At 41.3% G+C, this 21451-nt stretch overlaps 1 protein-coding gene across 3 annotated transcripts in view; it reads left to right on the top strand.

The window, feature by feature from the left end:
* The first annotated feature begins 431 nt into the window (after nt 1-431).
* The window catches only part of LOC120908483, a 36392-nt gene continuing 15372 nt past the window's right edge, over nt 432-21451 (top strand). The window contains exon 1 of one of the 3 annotated variants that reach the window (XM_040319480.1): nt 432-766. In XM_040319480.1, the coding sequence (XP_040175414.1) occupies nt 709-766 (58 nt within the window). In that variant the 5' untranslated portion in view covers nt 432-708. Of the gene's footprint in view, nt 767-7198; nt 7309-15267; nt 20684-21451 lie in introns of those variants that run through there. The other 2 variants (XM_040319481.1, XM_040319479.1) reach the window with 2 other exon arrangements.

Here is a 21451-nt window from a genome sequence, read left to right on the forward strand (position 1 = left end):
CGGACAGGGAACACGGTCATTGCGATGGTAGTTGTGCACAACAGCATCAGATGAGTTTTGTTTACTGCGCCAGGTGCAGAGTTCGTTTGGTGTGTTGTGCGAAAAATGAAAACAAATGCCCGAACGAACTTCAAACACACGAAATTTAGTTCAATTTCTTTCAAGTCGTGTAAAGTTATCCATACGCAATACTTTGTATTTCTACACATGCAGAAGGCAAGGTGAATTGTCGAGTGTTGTTGTCGGATATGTTGTTTTCGGTAAAATTTGATTTGCAATATTGTTTCAAAACGGAACTGTCTTTTCAGCCGGATTTTCGTTATTGTGAGTTTATTGCAAAAGTAGTGATTTATACTCCTTGGAACGAAGCACACGAAATAGATGGTGCAGCAAATTATTATCCATAAGCAATTTCGCAGCATTTGTAAAGAAAAAATAAAAATTTCCATATTTGTGCGCTTTTCAAACGAGCATTCCATCATTCGAATAACCGTTATAAACGTGCAACGTGACAGTTGCTGTCAACTTTTACAATATCAAAACAAACCAAACGGTAAAGCTACAGCCGGTGTAGCTGAAAATTGGAAAACAATAGTGTAGTTTTGTGAGAGATACCTAATAATTCAGTGAATTTGTACTTTTCTATTTGAGTATCACGGCCATGTCGAATAGTGATTATTTTCGATCATAAAAAAATAAGCTGCAAATATGCAATTGGTGAAAGAAGAGCAACGGGTTAATGTTTACCAATTCGGTCGGAGTGAAGGTAGATTATTCAGCTGATGCAACTTGAATATGCTTTTAATTCTGTTTTTGTTACTTTTTAGGTGGGTTACTAAACGATTATAATTCGGTATTTTCATCGAATATAATATCGCATCTAGTATAATATACCCAGTACGGAAAACCCATAACCGTTGGCTTGGAAGGTAGATATCTACATTTTTACGATTTTGATTTTGGTTTACAGGGTGGGCGTTTTTAAAATTGGTTTATATTAGTCTTTTCTAAAACATACAATAATTATATATTCTTTACATGGCCATGTGAAATTATCTGCAAGGTCCAAAACCTCTATAAGAATACAACAACATCATGTGAAATGACACAGCCGTTTGAATGGCTCTGGCTGGTCTAGTCTTTATGGGCCGTGGCTACGCCGATCCGATGCGATTTTATCGGACGCAGCTGACAAATGCTATTTCGGTTCATACTGCGATAAATTGGATGATTTTAATTGTCTAACCATTATAAAAAAATTATATTGTACCTACATAACCTACATAATTAAATTGACAGATAAAATCGGATGCGACGATGTGACGAAATCAAAACATTTTGATTCCGTCGTACGCCAGGTGCCTAAATAGACTACTATATACAGTGGCGGTCACCTAAAGTCGGACATCTCATATTTTCACCTTTAATTTGACTTTGTGGCACACTGGATAGTTCCCTAGACCACTTATCGCAAAACTTTTTTCACCCATCGTTGAGGAAACTCTTCAGCTATGTCTCTGCAAAAAGTCAGCTTTATATTTTAAAATCTCGGAACACGATGCATAAATGTGATATAAGGTAAAAAATGTATGTGGTCCACTGAAAGTCGGAAAGTCTTCATTTCATAGCTAAATGACTACGTAGCATGCGAATATTGACCAATATGGTTCTTAAATCATGTGAAATCAGTTATTAAAAATCCATTAACTAGTTTGGGTGGACATCCAGGGTGCTGTAAAGTCAGATGATAGGTATAGGAATAAAATATGAGGTGTCCGACTTTGGGGGCCGCGACTGCATGTATATATTTACAATGCTCGGGTTTAATTGGTATATGATTTGTTGCACAAGAATGCTAAACAAAAGAGTACATGCAAATAGTTTTTTTTAAACTATACTGTTGAGAATGCGGCAACTTAAATTCAATCAATTATTTTAACGAACATATTCTAAAAACTTTAACCGCTAACGGCAATATTCAAAATCAAATTTAAATGATTTCCTTCAACGGGCAATTCTCGGAATCCAAATAAATGACATTTTCTTCATTATCTTGAACATTAAATTTAAACGGATAATATTTTTGATTTTAAAATGAGCGAACCGCTCAAAACACGTGTAGCGTACGCAAACAAACGAGCATCGGCGCTATAAGTAACAAAAGAGGATACCGATCCTTAAAACAGTATAAGTCTAGGAATATATCACGCATCCAGTAAGGCGATCTGGTTCTTCTTGACTTGCATGTTCTAGCAATTAGGAAAACATCATGAAACCTCTAGCGGTTTAACCTCCATGCATGTGTGATCATCGTCAAGCAAGGACCAATTTTGAGCAGCGTAGGATAATCTTACATTCATGTTTGCCAAGATCATAAAACTTAAACTTAAAAAAACACTCAAACGCAAGCTAGTATATAACATCACACGGGTAATAGATTCAGAAAAAGCAGTAACTTTAGAATAAATTCCTGCATTGTCAAGTGACTAAACATGCACCAGAAGATTCAAGTGTTAGGTACAGTTCTGTCCCAAAAGAAAATCCCCACGCCCACATCCAACCAATTCGTCCTAATCCGAGAAAGGCAACAAAAAGACGATCGCATTTCCATCCATAGCACTTGACATTAAAGAGAACGTTCGAGACAACTCTTAGAGAGATAGCGTAGGCGCTGCAAAAGGAAAAGCGTTAACGATACGAACAAATGCGTGAAAAGGATGGAACATTTTCTTCCCACGTTAGAACGCTAAGCCAATAGTATATAAGCTCCAGTTGTAGATACGAATAAACACTTGCTATTAAGATCTCAAAACGATCACGTGTGCCAGTGTCGGAAATTCTTTCTCCCTCAACTTTTAAAAGGTTGAACTGACAGTTCGTTGGCAACGGTCCCGTTCAGTCGTCTGATCGAGCTAAAAAGGTCTTATAAACGCCTCGAAGTTTTATATATACTTTGGCAGTTTTGCCCCATCGTTTAGTGCACGAGTGTTGTTAATTTGAGTTATAAAAACACCGTTTGGACTTGATCAAGAGATTGATCAATACCGATGCCTACGCGCAGGATTCATCACTGTATTACAAAAGAGAAGAAAGTAACAGAGACGTACACACGTGATCCTTTTGGTTTATGATCTGATGAGCAAATGTTTATTACAATTCAAAAATTTCCTTACATTCTATCTCATTCTCATTCTCACGCGACCCCGATTTTCCGGGATAAGATTTTCCTTATCTTTTTCTTTTTATCTTTTATCTTTCGTCTATGCGTTGTCATATCATCTCAATTACTTATCAATTACTTTCGACGTTCACCGTATGTAAACTCGTTCCAAACATTGTTTTGCGTCCGCCTAACTCGCATGTTAATTATTTGTTTAGGTTCTGCATGTCGGATATTTGATGGTGTTGTTTTATAGCATCGCGATCATATGCTCGGACGATCGTGCGTTTGTGTTAATTTTGTTTCCGTTCGCTAGAGTTAATTTAGTTTTATTTCATTTTTGGAACGGTTCATTTTTCCTATGCTAAAGTGTGTTATAAATGAGCATGTTAACAAAGTGTTATAAAGTAATTTTTGTGTTGTTTTAAAATTTGTTCGACTTTGTGAGCTTTTTTAATATTATTTAAGTTTGAATGTCTGGCGCTCTTGGCAAAAATACATACACGGCGCCCGCTTTCTTCTACTTGGCGTAGATTTGGAACGAATAAACAGAATTTGGAGACTTATTGAGCACGCAGTCAGACAATTAGTGCTTGCTACGGGGAGACGGTCCATTCTAGACTTGAATTCATGACAGGCATGTTATTGAATCGTACGAGTTAATGACTATTATTTCTTCCAAGCTTTTGCTGATTCTTCAAGATTATTTCAGTTCTCGCTACAACTTTCAATGCTTCCTTAAATCTTAAACTCTTGCCTATAATTTAATTTACAGCGTAAATATTTCATGCATGTGTTCCATGCCAGAGATGCTACACCGATTTCTTTTTAATGCAATAGAGAAAAAATTTACTATTATTTTTTAGCAGAAAAAACATTAATGCTTTCAGTGATAAGAATGTTTACTGAATCATTCCGTAAGTAGATGCTCACCAAAATGAACGCTCGTTTATTAAAATCATAGTAAAACCATTTTGATATTACTAATTTTCTGTTATTGGTGGCGATTAAACAGTGACGAAATGTTTCTTTTTTTATTTGAGGTTTTTATTGATTCGCAGAGATTGCTAGTACCTAAGCTCAAGTTCATACATGTTTGATACAGTTTTTATACTGAATTTAACCATAACTAGTTTCGTGGTTAAGTAAGCGCTCATAGACGCCACTATATTTCAGCAAGCACTGTGGATTGTAAAAAGATTTTCCACACCAACACTGCTATCAATTCTTTCAAATTAATTCTACAAACCAAAGTTTCATCAAAAATTTTATCGATGTCATCACGAGCAAGTGGGCATTGCGTTGTTTTGTTTTGATGTTCTGAATGACAGGTGGATTTGGCAGAATGATATGCTGCATGTTCAGTAATTTGTTTTACTGATATCTAGTAAAACGACAAATTGGTCAGTGATATTGCTGATTTCAAGTAATATGTAAATGTACAATTAAAAATCTAATAACAGGAATAGTTTTTATCATTCCAAAATTCTTGAAACAAATGATTATACACATTTTGGACGCTCAAAAGCTCGCGGGACAAATCCAAAACGAAATCGGAAAACAAAGAAACAATACTTTGGAAACAATTACATAACAATGAAAATTCTGTAAAAATGTTGAAGTCTTGATTTTTTATTGTACACGTCGCATTGATCGTTTCGTAACGTGTATGATTGAAAGCAATATGCCTTTTGAACGGTTTTCTCGATTTTAATAAATAAAAATTTTACTAAAAGATCAAAACTTTGCGTTTGCAAAATTTAAAGTTCATCTGTGAACGAGGATATTCGATTCTGGGAACTGTTGTCGATAACGCACACCGTAGCGTTTCACCCTTTTAATTCCGACAGACTCGCACCCGACTCCAGGTTGTGAAATGTATAGTATGACCCATCACTAGTACAAAGCCATTCTCATTTTATAATGAAACAACTCGGTGATCGGTACCCAAATTGCTATGAGCGGGTTTTCTGCAAACACTGGTTTTGTAGGATAACAACGTTGCAACTGTAATATAAAAATTGTTTACGGCATAATTTCCCACGTTATATTTGTGATCGTTCAGGTGATATTGGAAATTTGTAAGAAATTTCACTTATTGGAATCGTTGGCGCTCAGAGGCCTTAGCTTGTGTAGGGGGACACTCACAGCTAATGAAATAAGAAACGTGCAACTTCATTTACTGTCTATACCGATCTGTCTTTATTTCACGAAAACCCTGATTTATATTTTGGAATTATTTGTGTGTGTTGGATGTGTATGTACATCTTTGTGTCGATGAGTAGGTGTGATGCATTCGTATATGATTATGCTATGCCTATTTTGCATTTCTTTCCAATGGTCTGTTCTCGGGGTTTTTATGGTTTGCTATGTATCCGTATGTTTTGCCTTATTATGTTTATCTTGAAATCCTACGCGATTCTTGAACGTTCCTAAATATACTTCAGATTTTATGACCATTGCGTCTTGTGTTGTCATATTACAGGATTCAGTTATTGTTCCGCATATGCATGTTGCATCATGCAGTTTATTTCACATTTGATCTTCTCATGCTGTACGGACGCTACGCTGAGACATTTGATTGTCCTACCATTACCGATAAAGTAAAGTATTGGTCCTTTACAATAATGCTTGTTCATTTAGGCCAACGATAATGACTCCATCCGATAAGTTACAGTTTGGTTCAATCTTTGCAATTGTTACCTTTACCAGTTTTGTTTAAAAAATGGGGTTTATTACTATGCCTGTCTAACTGGATGTGTTAAAGCTTTATCCATTGGATCTGTGTAATGTGATAGTTTCCAGATGGTTCTGTGATTATATAATTATTGCGAAAGTCACTTAAGAAAAGGAAAAAAATGTGGATATTTCTGCTGGGGAAAAATCACAAAATTAGTTTTTATTCCTTCCTTTGACTTTTGTGGTTATAAGAGGCCGAAGGCGCATCCTTCGGCTCTATTTATATTCTCTCTCTCTCCCCACCGCCATCGTAAACCGCGGTTACAAATGGAGGGCAGCTTAGCCCTATGCCCTATCCTGGTAAGCCGTCAGAAAAACCCTACAACAGTCACGAGCGTAAAAGATTTGTCAGGCTTTCTGTTTGTAAACAAACGCTGTTCACAACATTCTTTCCCACCAGTGTAACGCTCCCGAGCGTTACACTTCCCTGACGTTTGTTTCCTGTCTTGCCCGTAATGTTTGTCATTGTCAACCCACGCGGTTCTACTTCTTTTGTTTGTGCCCTATACGGTCGTCTTATGCCGCGAAGTTACGTTGCTGCCCAGATTTGCGAGTATTAAACGGTTCCTCACACATTTCTCTAGTAGGGTTAACGTTCCATGGTAAGTTTTCGCGCAACTTTTCCCTTGTTGTTTGGCTCCCGGTGATACCATGCAACCTTGCGTCTAAGTGTTGAAGATTATCTCTTCCTCTCCATCTCTTCCAGGCCGTGTCCGTATTCACAAATACATCATCGTACGATGGTCGTATCGGCCGTGATGAATTATCATCAGTTGCTGCCTTGTTTAAGTCGAAACTGCGTAGATGCATATGGGAAAATGTACGGTCCTGTAAAACATTCTTAAAAATCGAGAAAATATTTCGAACAGCGCAACAAGGCTGCGGATTAACAAGGTCACATAAGATACCTTCCTTTTACGGCTGGAAAACAGGTCCACTACCCGCTGCGATCTCTCATCCGTCTTTTCTCCTTGTAGAGGTACTACATCCAGCACGCGATTTGGAGGAAACGGCACCGCATCACATACCTCCAGCTGGCGACGATCCTCCCGCGGTTCAGTGGCACAAATCGCCCAATTTATACGCTCACCCCGTTCAGGAACCGGCTGGTCAGAAGCGTTGATATTGCTGGCGTCAGATGGAGAGATTTCCATTACCTCGATGTTTCGCATCTCATTCTCCTCTTTGTTGTAGGTGCAGAGATGAAAATTGCTGTACACCTCGGGTTTAACGGGCGCGGATGCAGAGCAGGTACCGTACACCGACCATCCGAGCCTTGACTTTACGGCAATTGGTTCGTCGAATGTACCCTCGACGCACCGCGATGGTTTTCCTAAATATATATTGTCCACGCCGATGAGGATACGTGGCACAACATCAGTGTAGGAAGCAATTGGGAGTCCTTGCAGGTACGGAAACTCTCTGGTAAGCTCGTCAAACGATAGCGTCTGTGGTGGCAGCGCAAGCTTTTTTAGGCTGTACGTGGTGGGTAGCTCGTACGTAGTAGCACCTTTGTGTACGCCTGATACACGAAGCGACAACATCAGCGAGTCGCTTTCCTTACGAGTTGTGCCATCAGTCCATTTTAGGCTAAGTGGATGGGCAGTACCTTCCATGCCCAACTCTTCGATCAACTCTCGATCAACAAACGTTGCCGATGAACCCTCATCCAAGAAAGCGAAGGTGTTTACGGTTTTCTCTCGGTTGTGGATTATTACCGGGACATATCGGAAAAGGTGGCGAGTGCTAGTGCTAAAATGAGTGTTAACCGAGTGCTGTGTATGGTGTTTTGAAGTGATGGGCCGCGGTGTTTCTCTTCAGCGTGCAGTAAACTGTGGTGAATCGCCCGACATCCCTCAGTACCGCAAGGTGTTCGTACGAAGCATGTGCCTCTATGTGCCCCAAGACATGTGCAACACAAACGATGTCTATTTACGTGTGCGCGGCGTTCCTGCACAGTAAGCTCGCGGAAACGGGCGCAGTCGACCAGTGTGCGGCATGAGTCGTGACACAGGTTGCAAGTCCTAGTGCTGTGAACATTCACGTGATGGTTGTTTGCTAGTGTCCTTCGGGCTGGTAGTGATCGCGACAAATCATTGTGGTGCGAGTGTTTTTCGAAGGATTCACTTCAGTGCTTGCCGCTACCGCGATCTCCGTGAACCATTTACCGAATTCTCCTACAGTTCTCTTCGATAGTTTCGCCTTGTGGCGGGCCCACTCTAATCGTCGTTCGGCCGGCAGTTTTGCTACCAACTCCTTTAACAGCGTCACGTTGCAGTCGTACTCTTTCAGTCCGGAAGCTTTTATGGTGGCGCACATCTTACGCACCGCCTTCCCGAATATTGCTAACGTTTCAAGGCGATCGGTTCTAATTTGAGGCAAACTTCTCACCTTTTCCACCAGGCTATCCACTATTAGATCGGGCCGACCATACTCCGTTCGTAAAATGTCTAGCACTTCCGCTAGTCCATCCGGTAGCAAGAGCAGATGATCCACGGACTCTAGAGCTGGTCCGCGTAGTGCCTGCTGGAGTCGGATGAGATTTTCGTCATCAGTGAAACCACAAGCCTTGGTGGATCGTTCGTAAACGGCTATGAACAGCGGCCACTGCTCCACAGACCCTGAGAACACAGGGAGCTCCTTGGGTGTGCTATCCCGCGCGGCCTTTTGACTTGGTGTCAAAAGGTTCCCCATTACGGCATTTTGATTCGCGGGTGTCGGCTTCAACGTCGAGTTGACGCCGTGTGGCGCCGCCATCGCCATCGCGCCAGCCTGGTTTGGCTGGCCAAAGTGCTTGGTACGATGCGTTTTGATGGAGTCTTCCACCGCGCGTCTCCATTGTGCATATTCCCGTTCCATGGCAGCGGCTTGGTCTTCTGCCAAGGTCCGGTCGTAATCCGGGGAAGCTGGACATCGCTGGGGACGACGGTTGATGACACCGGCTTGCGCCCGCCATCGCGCATTCCTCTCGTGATGAGGTTGGTGTCGCTTCATCGGCTAACTGCATAGCACTCGCTGTTGCTAAGTTATGTCTCACCGTGGTCGAAGGTGAATGACCGATGCGATCGCCGCCATCGCGATGAACCATCGAGTTTGTGCCAATATCCTTCGTCTTTTGCATCCAGACTTCTGTTTTCCGCACAAAATCGCTTACATGGCTGCCTCGATCTGAAATCTCTTCCTCGAGTTCCAGTTCGCATAGTTCGAGTTCGAGCTCCTTCTGAACCTTCTCGAGCTCGAACTGTTTCCTACGGATCTCAAGCCGCTTCCTCCTCACCTCCAGGTCGCGGGGTAGTCCCGCGGGCTGCGAGGCTGACTCGTCTTTGTTTGCAGCATCTTCCACGACGCTCACGCGCCTCTCCGGGGAGATGTTGGACGTTTCACCTAGCTGCTGCTGTGTCTCCACCACCACACAGCTTGCGTCCTGTACTGCTCTTTCGTCCATCATCGCAACCAAACGACGTTCCTTCACGGTTTTTGTCGCTCGCGGATTCGCACTACTCCCGGTGGCGAGATTTATATACGATCGTATCGCGCGCGTAACTTCGGAATACTATAAACGATTACTCGTCACTGCACGTTCGCGGCGTCTTCACTATACTTTCAACGGAAAGATTTACGAGTTATTTCGCGCGTTTGTTCGTACTACTTCGGTTGAAGATTTATATACGTTTCAGTGTGGTGAACGAGTCCAAAGTTTGTGTATTTATCACTGTGAAGAACTAATTTTGTGAAATATTGCGAAAGTCACTTAAGAAAAGGAAAAAAATGTGGATATTTCTGCTGGGGAAAAATCACAAAATTAGTTTTTATTCCTTCCTTTGACTTTTGTGGTTATAAGAGGCCGAAGGCGCATCCTTCGGCTCTATTTATATTCTCTCTCTCCCCACCGCCATCGTAAACCGCGGTTACAAATGGAGGGCAGCTTAGCCCTATGCCCTATCCTGGTAAGCCGTCAGAAAAACCCTACAACAGTCACGAGCGTAAAAGATTTGTCAGGCTTTCTGTTTGTAAACAAACGCTGTTCACAACAATAATGTTGTACAGCAGACATACTAGACAGTTCCATAACCTTGTCCTATATTTGTTTTTTTTTATAATAATCATGTTTCTATTTTTATATTTTTCATTTCCTCCCAAAAAGACCAAAGCACTTGGTTGACAACCGCTGTTGTGGTCGTAAAAAGGTACACAATTCTTTTTTAACAATGGTGTGTGAGTTAGGACTAGGAATATGAAAATATTGCGGCAAGTCGAGGTTATTGTGTATCCGGATCAGTGTGCCAACGCGTCCGAAACTGTTCCTGCAACAAATAATATTGAGAGAGTAATCGATTTGTTTCTCTTGCAACAATCATGTTCCTGCAGCATAAGTTTGACAGTTCGTCCATACGATTTGGCATCAAATGTTCCTACATCATTTTAATGTATCCAGGACATAGGTATGACATCTTCGTAGAACCGTATCGTTTACGGGGTGCTTTCGACCATGTGGATCACAATCGATCAAAGGGCTGATCGCACCTCTAAATTTGAAAACGTTTCGCATATCTTCTTCCACGAACTGAACATATTTGTACCTAAAATCCTCGAGGGTCCCCGCAAACCGATGGGGCACTTGGTCCAGTTAACGTTAAAGCCGCACCTGTTGTTAAGTCAAACGACTGTATAATATGATCCGGTCCCAAAATCTGTTCAGTACAAATTGTTTTACCATTTCCTGCTGAATACACACAATGTCTTACCGTAATGTGGAAAAAAGTCTCTGCACCCAACATCGTTTGATCAGATTCCATTGTGTATAAAAATGAGGCTTCCAATTAAAAAGACGCTTGTGCACATAAATTTGATGCGCTCATTTAGCCGCTAAAATGAAACAGTTATATTACGCGTCGTGGAGAATGCTTCAACCAGCGCTTAGCTGTGAATCGTTCGTTGGATGGTACTTTTGCCAGGGCCACTACTGCATCTGGAATAGATTCGTCTGTTCTCCGTTGATGGTACGCATCGTTTGCTAAACGGTACTACGAATACCATGTGCGATGTTAAGATAGTGCTCGAAAACAACACACACAGGCAGCTCACAAGCTCACCAGCTTCGACGTAGATGTGGCAATGTGCGGCATGTGTGCGTGGTACAAACGTAGGATCGTAGGATGGTGTGTCTTGCTTGTAACTTAACATAAGAAAGAGATCCATCGCGATCGAGTGTCGAGTGGTAATAGGCGGCTGGGATGAGCAATGGAGGTGGTGGTGCTGGTGGGGATGAGTGGCGAGGTTGAAGATTGCGCTACGCTTCGAAAGTACGACGAAGTACGGGAAACTAGACTATCGCGGGCCCCGTAGTCTCGTAACAATAACTAACGTTGAGTAATGGAATAACTGTTCACAACTGTTTCAAAAAAGGAAAGTCATTTATGGAGTTTTTTCCCCCTCCACCCTACACACCCGGCGAGACTCGGTTTCCCATGCACGTCGTTTGCCATCGGCTAAGCGGTAAGCGGTTAAGCAATGTTGCCGTTATTTGGTTGGAAAAAGTTTGATATTTGTTTAAAGATACGGTTTTCAGGATTTCACTAGCAAATGATTCGTTTAAATTGCTATATGTTGCTATAATAATATAAATCTAAAACACAAAGTATAGTATTTTTCTAATAAAATGGCATCTACAATATTCATTCAGATCCCTCCCTAAGCGTAGTGATGTTAATTAATCGACGAATATCGTAAAACAACAACAGGTTTTTTCTTCGTTTCTATAGTTGTTTCATAAGGAAGTGCAATCAAATTTCAACAGAAATGTTTGAGTTAATATATGCGCTCTCCCTCTATCTCTCTTTCTCCGACCCCATTTAGTCGGGGATATAAAAATTATGTGTTAAAAAAATTGACAATTAAATAACTTTACAGGCTTTTTTCAACACGAGAGGGTTAGAAATTTAGTACCAAACAGGAAAAGAAACTTTACTATTTGCTTTCTATGTTTTGTTTTGTTTGGCAAAAATAGTGAAAGGCAAAACATAAGCCAGTAAATAAACCATTGTGAAAACGATGTCATTGAAATAGAACAAACCATTGGTAAATTGTGGCAGTTTTTGTTTGTTTGTTGTAACTGCATTCTCGATTACCGACTCTGCCAACTGCTTGCCTGACAAGAAAATGGTTCACAATAGTGAACATTCGCTTAGCCAGTAGAGTGTTGATGACTGTATGGTATCTTCTTTTTGCTTTTTTGTTACCATTTTACCGATGTTTAGTGCAAAAAAGAAGAAGAATAAAAACGCTACAGCAAAATAAAGACGAACGCTAACGCAAATACTGACGAGCTTGCTGTTTGTATGAATTTCAACGAGCAGTGTATGGCTGTGTTTTAGTGAAATTTTCCATCGTTCCACACAGCCCCATCATTTACTGTGCTGACTTGCGCTGTAGTTCAATTAAACTAAATATTCGTTATAGCGTGTGGAGGGATTTCCTTTGTGCCATATGGCCTTCCTTTACGCGTCTCCCCATCTAACCACTCCGCCCGGAAACCACTTCGCGCGCAGCAACTTGTCTTTCGAGTGGGAAAAGCTGAAAAACAACAATTTTCAATTATTTTGCCACACTGTTACTAGCCGATCTCTGTTTTTATTTTTTTATTTTTTTGCAGTAATGTTTTGTTTATGATGCTGTCACGACTGTAAGCCGGAGGTGCATTGGCAGGGTAGGAAGAAGAGAAAGAGTGATATTAAAAACATCTACTGCCATGCACCTTATATGGGATGTGGGATGGACAAAAAATGTGTCATCGATTTCGTGTCATAGGCATAATGTGGTGAAAACAAATAAAATGTTTTTCGTTTGTAAATACGCTCGAAAAGCAGCGACCAACTATTTGGTAGGGGTTTGTTTGCTCAAATGCGACATGCTTTTTTGTTTTGTTTTAACACAAACACAAACCCTGGAATATGGCAGTTGGTTGCAGGCGAAGAAAAACTAGTAATCTCTTCCGCTCGATGCCCTCGTCCTTCACAGCCTGCCATCGTCCCACGGACCACGGGTGGGCCAAGCGGAAACGAGCGTTCGCTGGAAGTGGTGTGCAATTTTTACCATGCAAAGCACCATTTACCACCAGTTTGCTAATCGTGCTCGGTTCGCAAGAAACTCCGGCTACACACTCGCCTAGTTAGTGTATGATTATGTGGCGCAATGCATATTTCGCTATAATTTTATGTAACCACGCAAAACTACCCGGCAGAATGGCTGGCCTGAAAACGGCTTGGTAGAAACAAAGCGAAGGAAAAACGGCCACTAATACTACTACTACTACTACCACCAACCGGGCAGGCTCAATATGCTTAATGACAACCGATGTGTGTGGCTCAAAACTGACGCGTGAGCAAACGTATGCCTAACGCACATGGGAGAAAGTGCACTGCGCCCGATGTGCAGTAAAGTTGCAGTTGCAGTGTCCGGTGGTGCATATGCCTGCCAGCGGATGGTTCCAAACTCGATTATGGCTTGGAAGAAAAACAGTACGAATCTTTTTGTGTTTTTTCTAGCGCAAACAAGTCCGCTGCTAAGCACGTTCGGTATTTTTTCTTTTTAACCGCAACTGCGCTTGTCCCTCAAACACTCATCGCCAGAACTGTACTTTATGCACACAAAAAATACTACTTTAAGTGCCAACTCTCACTCTCATGGTGAACCATACACTCATGCTCAATGTTCCAGTTTTATTGCTAACGACGGCTCCGTGAGTCATGCGCGATTCCACGGTGCGCGCTTCCGTTACAGGTAGGCCGGGAAGAATGGATTACAGTCGAAATATGATGACATACATCTGAACCGTTCGTAGGAACAAACGTCACTTCGTGGCAGTGCTCTTGCCCGCCGGTACTCCCGGGTATGTCGTTTTGTCGCCCGCCCCGGGGGTAATGCATTACACGACGCCTTTTCATTCGTTATTCGTTGCCTGTGGAAATGAAACGAATTGCGCGCCGTAGTTGCTTCACAACACAAAGGGAATGTCTTTGAGTTTTGCGCAGTAAAGCTGGGGGATGGTGGTGGATGGACCATGTTTTGCATGGCTCGTGGCGCAATGATGTGGGTTGAAGGACTGTTATCTGCATATATTTGCTTTTTAATGGGAGTTTGCTTTTTTCGGGGGCTTCGAGATACCAGTGCGCAGGATCGTGTTGCTGATCGGCGCAGCTAATTACGTACACAGTTAATACTCATAAGAAAGTGGGTTACATTAAAAATGCATGGTCTGTGAGGGTTAACCGATTTTTATGTATCCTTTTTCATAAGTTTAAGTTGTTTTGCGGCGGTAGATTTCGAGTTATTGGAATTTGGAGACAGTTAGTTATTATATAGAATCCTGGAGAAGGATCATTTCAACTATCCACCAACGAAATATCTTCTTAGCTTAACCGACCTTGAAATATTATTCAGGCTAGACTAGGCTTTGCACGTTATTTAGCTTAACTCTTACAATAAACGATGCAAGAAAATTCGTAATATTTGACGTGATAATCATTGTTCGTGTATGGTTCTGCCTGGGCCATTCATTGCTGGATCCATAGCAGGATAGTCATTCCTAGGTTTAATGAAAGGTTTAATCGTTTAATACAGATTCTTGAAGACTAACCAGACAAGGGAACTCGATCCCTAAACAGTTCTCATTCTGTTTAACAATAGAAATTATTCATGCGTTGATCGTTCAACCCGTTGGAAAACTCGAATATGCAATTATTTGTAGTGTAATAAGCATGTTAAAATCAGTTAACATACAATCCAATGAAGGAACCTTTTACAACGATGAACGCGATGCTCTACTTGGAGCTAAGTGTGGGATGTAGAAATTAGGTAAAATTTAACGTATTAAATAAATAAATAATAATAAATATTGCTAAATATAATATAATAATAAGGGTAATAAATATTGCTAAGCAATCAGTATGAATGGCGATCGCCGAAAACCTAAAACAAAAATACGCTACAAATTCAGACTACAGCTGAATCTTGCTATGGGTAATCAATAAGTCACTGAAAGCCAAGCCAAAAACACTTCAAAACCTTAAAACGTGATTTAACAGCCACTCAAAAATAATTCGTCTACCTATCTTTTGACTTTGAAATGCGTATGAAATAAAAGTTACTAGCATCATGAACAGTGGCGGATTAAGGGTATCGGGGGCCCTAGGCGGAAAGACGAGTTGAGGCCCCTGTAAATGGTAAATGTTGTTGTGTCGAGGAGGGGGGGGGGAGGTGCTAAACTAAACTTGCTGTTGGGATATTGAACAGTAAACTTGAAATGTCGTCGGGGACCAACCGATCTTCAGTTCTAAAATTTTTGCTGATGGGGGGTGCAAATGATTCGCCAGCCTCGGGGCCCTAACGGCCATCCTACCGGGGCCCTTCTCGCTAGTACTCTGTCCATACGGCATACTATAGAATGGCGATCTACGGGGCCCCTAAATCGGCGGGGCCCCAGGCGACCGCCTAGTCCGCCTACCGTTAGATCCGCCACTGATCATGAAAGAGCTAGATATGGTTTCTGTGAGCAACAATGACTCTTAAAACACATATTTATACGTATATTTAACCCACTCTTCTTTCAAGACTTGTTTCTATTAATCTCTATTTGTAATAACGCAATACCGAATAAGCAGTCACATAACCTTGATCCATTGAGATATTTGCAATTTAATATCTATCTAGACTCTTTCAGGTCGTTGTTACCAGTTGCGGTTCGGCTGGGTTGGTACCTGGATGTTTATACACATGTTTTATTTGGATTTATTTTTTGAATTGTAGTATTAAAAATTTAATTTTAAAATTCTTTGTATTGGTTCCATTCAAAATTCAAACTGATTTTTTTCAAATATTTTTTACAATAACATGTTATTTCTTTGTTCAGGCTTTCTACTATCACCGCGCGGCTACATGAGGTGAAATATACAGCGAAATGAACTACTTGACAGGTGAAATATCTGACAGATTCTGCTAAAGGGTTGGGGGAGACACAACGGCTGGTATTATTGAATCCGTTCGTAGCGGGGACGTACGGCGCTCACATGAAATTCTAGGGATGGCAACACATTTCTTGCGCCCGGTCCTACAACGCCGCGGTAAATAACTGTAGCAACGATCTAGTACGTTAGGAAAATGAGTGTCGGAACGTACGCCGCCGCTACGAACGGTTTCAATAATACCAGCCAACATCTGCTTTCGAAATTCACTTAAACATAATATCTTCTTAAGCAGAACATTCACTAATTGGAAGAAATTATGAACTGTTGACTGAAAATTGACGAAATACTCAATAATGAAGTTATTCAATTTAGTTACGATTTTGTGCACGTTATTTGTTTACATTGCACATCAGCTGGTTGCTGTGATGCTTAATCCGTCAGATATTTCGCCTGTCAAATAGCTCATTTCGCTGTATATTTCACCTCATGTAGCCTCGCGGTCAGTTCAAATAATTTGTAAAAACTCCCATGATCTTGCTAAAGTCGTACTTGTTTGTGTTTACAAAACTTTACCTAATCAAACTTGTAATACAATAGATCGTGTCGAACGAAGTTAAAGTTATCTATCTGCGCTGAAGGATACGGTGATTCAATTCGATCGCAGCCCCACATGGGCATAAGACACTGCCTGCGTGGCTGTAAACACCGAAGCACCAGCTTGACGCTGAACCGAAAACGGCTCGAAAGCTTGCTAGGCTGCGGCCAAGTGCGTACACAGCGCCTTAATTGTGGCTGATAAATGCCGTGCACCGCGTGTTGCCGGAGGGCCATAGGACGAGGCGCGCAGGCAGGGTCTGGCGGGTTGCGAGATTACGCGTTGTACTCGTGCACTTATTCAAACACAGCATTTCGACGGTTGTTGTTGTTGCAGTATGCACTTATTCTCGGCTTCTTGGACGAATTTGGAAAGTGTGCCGAAGGTTAGCCCATTGTGGTTAGCGGCACACCACACTGCGAGCGAACTTGCTAATCTAGTCTAAATGTGTGGTGTGCGTGCGTTATGCGCTATTCTCCCTTCCCCTCGTAAGGGATTCAATGTCGAACGAGAAGCTCGCAGTAGCAGAAGCTCTAGAATTGCCAACAAGGCAATATACCAAGGTGTGGAAATTGAGCAACAATCTATTGAATTGATGTGGATCGCGTACAGTGTTGCCTTTTGTTAGGGTTACACAGATAACTAGCAGTATGCCCATTCAAAAAGGCTAATAAAGTAGCATAATTAATACTCGTTGGATTTTGATGGTGTCATTGAATGGATGCGAAACATTGTATTAAATTGTTTATTACATTGTACACTTATACGATATTTTTACCAATCAATGGTTCCATTACTCCATTCCCTAACGTTAAACACGCAATCATCATCATCATCATCCTCTTCCACATCGTTTAGTTTCGATGATGGAAATTTCTTCATTTCGTGACATTATACCTTTAAAGCTAATCGATACGTCCCTCAATCGATTCAGACTATTAATAGACTATCTTTTCCCTTTGTTCGTTCGATTGATTGCTTTGTAAAAGATAAAACTTAACAAATATTTTTGTGTGCTGTAGAAAAAAAAACTGTACTACAAATCGATCATTTGTTCCTCAAATGTTGCAAAGAATTGTTTCCTAAAGAAATATATTTCTCGCACAAATTGGCGAGGTCAGTTGGCTTCTGGCCTACATTCGGAAATCAAATATGGGGGAAGTGTAAATATTTTGATACATGCAATCGATAATAATAGCGCTCCGGGCTGCGCTGCACATAGTTGGACCGAAACAACAATCCGAACACAGCTCGCGGCACAGAATGTGTTTAACTTATAATTGATGACTTAACATTTTCTACTGTGCTATTCTTTGACTGTTTTGCTTTGAAATGATAAAAAGAGAACTGCACGGAATGTGTGTTCGAATAATTAATTTTGAAAACGATGGTGCATGATATGGATGGGGTTGGTGTTGGGGCACACGGCAAAATTGGTGGATACAAACAGTGGGCCAGCTGGTTTCGCGTCTTTGGAGCGTGAGTGCGATCCTAGATGGAACGAGAGAATGAGCAAGAGAGGCTCCGTTTGTTAGCACCCGCCAGACAGGTGGTTTTAATTGTTTATTATAAGGTTTTATTCAAGGTGTAGTACAAGAATGGGCACAGGGAGAGATGTTTGGAGAACTTAATTTCTCGCGAGTTGAATTGCGAGAGTGCGATTGTTTATTTACATCCCTTGCCGGTTTGCGTATAGCTTGCTTGTTGTGGTGCAGCACGTGTTGAACGGTGCGTGTCTTCCAATAGGGGTGGTGTTCTCTGCAAGTGTATGTGCATTCGCTCACACACGAGCGTATTTTCTCATTTTTCCGAGAGCGAGCGGTGCACTCTGAGTTTTGTCCGCAAATAAGCTGATGCGTGAACCCGTAGCCAGGGGCGAGCAACTGCTTGTTTTTTCAAATAAAATTTTAGCTCACACGTATCACGTGTAGTGCTTAATTAAAGTTAATTAATTTAATTAAAGTTAATGTAAAATGGTTTAAAATGTCGTGGATAGATTAAAGAAGTATTAAAGTAATTGGCTAATACTTGTTTTAATATAACGTAAATGGTTACTTAAATTCGATCGAGCAATGTGCTCGCGCATCATTACTGCCAGCTGGCGCAACATAAAAAGTGTAGAGAAACCAGAATCATGGACTGATTGAATTGTACTGCTCGAAAAGTCACAATCGATCGATATCTCAAAACCCCATGATATTCCAAGTGGTGTGATTTAATAATTTCGAAGAAAAGAATAGCTTCTTTTCTATAGTTTGACATGAAAAACGTACAAATAAGTGAAACAATAATTAATATTTTAGAGATTATAACTAACTTTATTTATTAACTTTTATTTCCCGCTACATTAATTTAACCGCCACTCTAAACGCACCCGAACTACCCGCAAGCCGTCACCGAAGTCCCGCTTCTCTCCGCCATCGCTTCTGTCTCCATTCTCCGATCTCTCTTCGCCGTTCATGATCTCTCTCTCCAATCGATCTGTGCCGATCGCTCTCACTTCATTATCAGCACCCGAGTCGCATTTACACGTTACGCGAATCGTAGCGACCAAGGTCGCTGCATAAGTTTAATATCATAGATACAAAGGGTCTAATCGCTTGGCAAAAAAAATCGGCGTCGACACTGAAAATTTTGGATCTTACTTCGGAAGGTAGGTCCGACTAGCATTACAGGGTTTTCCCACGATTTATTGGTCGATTCCCATAATTTTTTGGGCTCATCACACGATTTATTCATCGTGTCTTATAGATTGTTGGCTCGTTCCCAAAATTTATTGGTATCGTTCGATTGGATATCAATACAATTGGACCAACAAATTCTGGGAAGTAACCAATAAATCGTGGGAACACACCAACAATATGGGAAACAAACAAAAAATGATGGGAACCAACCAATAAATTGTGGGAATCTCTGTATTTCGACCAATTCTAATCGTCCGGAATCGTCAGTAATCGGATTCGCCTGGAATCGAAATCGTCTGGAGTCAGAGTCGTTCGGAGCCGAAAAATGGCGGAGTTGCCCAGAACCGGAGTCGTCTGGAGTCAGAGTTGTTCGGAGTCGAAGTCGTTCGGAGTCGAACGGAGTCGGCATGTTTAAAGCAATGTTTTGAGCATATACTCAAAAACATAGTTTTTCGGAGTGGCATTGGATTATGATGCCACACGTATAGTTGATATATCGGCAAGGCGCCGTCGGATGTTGAGGTGGAAATCAAAATTTCACTTTCTGACAGCCATTCGACATTACGGCAGGATATCGCGGTTAAGATTGCAATTACTTATTCCTACTTATTCCTTCATCTAGGTATTTCTTAAGTATCACATAGATTTCTATTTGGATGTTCTATCTGCCACTCAAGAATTCCTTCTCGATCCTAAAAATGTGTACATAGTTTGCTCAACCCTGCCTCGAACCAACGATCAATGGAAGCAAAAGAGAACGAATGCACACGTTTCCGAGCAGCCAAGGGCCAAGAGTCTCTCTCCGCTCTCGAACGTTTAATCACTTCCACTTCAAAGCAAACGCAACAAGCGCTGGCTTGAATTTGTTTGAGCGAAGAAAAAAAATTAGTACCAAAGGAGAAACCACCGCGAGCGGGCACAGACGCTTATTGTTGACGGTGTGTCATCGGCGTTGTCATCGCGTGCTATTGTGCTGCGGGAAGTGCCGTCGTACGACGACGCATTTCTTTTCCGCCTGTCATTCCGTTCCGGTGCAAGCGTCGTCCGGTGGGGGCCGTACCGTTCCTTTTTCCCCGTGCCAAAGTTCCTGTGTATTTCCGTGCTGCTGCAGCAAATAGTGATTCAGTTTTCCGCAAATATCAATCGTTTTATTTTCCGACAAGTGCATCAGTGATCAAATCTGTGTTGTGCGTGTTGTGATTTGGAAGAAGTATTGTTTTGCTTTGCGGGTTTTATGAGCAATTTGCGAAGTGTTTGTGCAACGAGATCCAATTGGTCGACAAAAGCCACTTGCTGAAAAGAATGACAAAGTACAATAACATATAAAAAGGAAAATTGTATTCTCCAGGGTGTGTATGTGTGTGTTTATGTGTCGTCTCTGTCCAAGACAAGGTTGCTGCTCCAGTTCCGTGCACAGACGGTCCCATCATTCCATCAGTTTCGTGTCACAATCATCATTGCCAGGCGCAAATAGCGATGGATACGTATGTCAAAAATCTGCTCAACGGTTGGAACATGCCGGAACTGATAAAAGTGTTTCAAGGTAAAGACGAAAAGTATGCTACTATACCTTCCCATCGTTTCGCTTCCGGTTGCGCAGGAAGTAGATGAGAAATAGATTGAGAAAGATAGACAGAAAAGGAGAAAGAGACCGAGAGAGTGAGCGAAAAAGAGAGATAGAGAGCTATCACTCGAGATAAGGGAGAAAACGGCAAGCAGGTACAAAGAGAGGACGACAACTCGTTGTTCATATCTCTGTTTGATGATATTTTTGAGAGCAAAAAAGCATCCGTGAAAATATTTAGACCCGACAACACAACACGCATCCTCTCACGGTACCTTTTTCCCACCCCATAAGGCACGTAAAAGGAAAGGAAAGGAATAAAGGAAAGGGGGGGTTATGTTTAGTAACAAACAGCACTGTTTCATGTTTGGTTTTTGTTATACACTGTGAATGACTTACTTGTACTTGAGCTTTTTCTATCTTTTTTTGGGTTGTAAAATGTGATTCAGTTTGGGTATTTTTTGTGTAAAGAAAGCATAATTGATAAAACGGGTTTTAGTTTACATTAACACAGCTGCTTCTCCGATCAAATGGGGATATCTCCAATTAAAAATCATGCTCTAATTAAATTTAATGCCATTTGTATTAATACAAAACTTTATCATTAACGCCATCAGCTATGAGCATCAAATCGTGTGAAGAAAAATAAAATCAATTCAATTTGTTGAAGTGCAATGAATAACATCTCTCGCTCCACTTCCCACCTTTCGCTCTTTTCTTGGCCGGAAAATTCTTCTTAAAAGGGTA

This window comes from Anopheles arabiensis, chromosome 2, assembly GCF_016920715.1.
Source record: "Anopheles arabiensis isolate DONGOLA chromosome 2, AaraD3, whole genome shotgun sequence".
Taxonomy (NCBI): Eukaryota; Metazoa; Arthropoda; class Insecta; order Diptera; family Culicidae; genus Anopheles; species Anopheles arabiensis.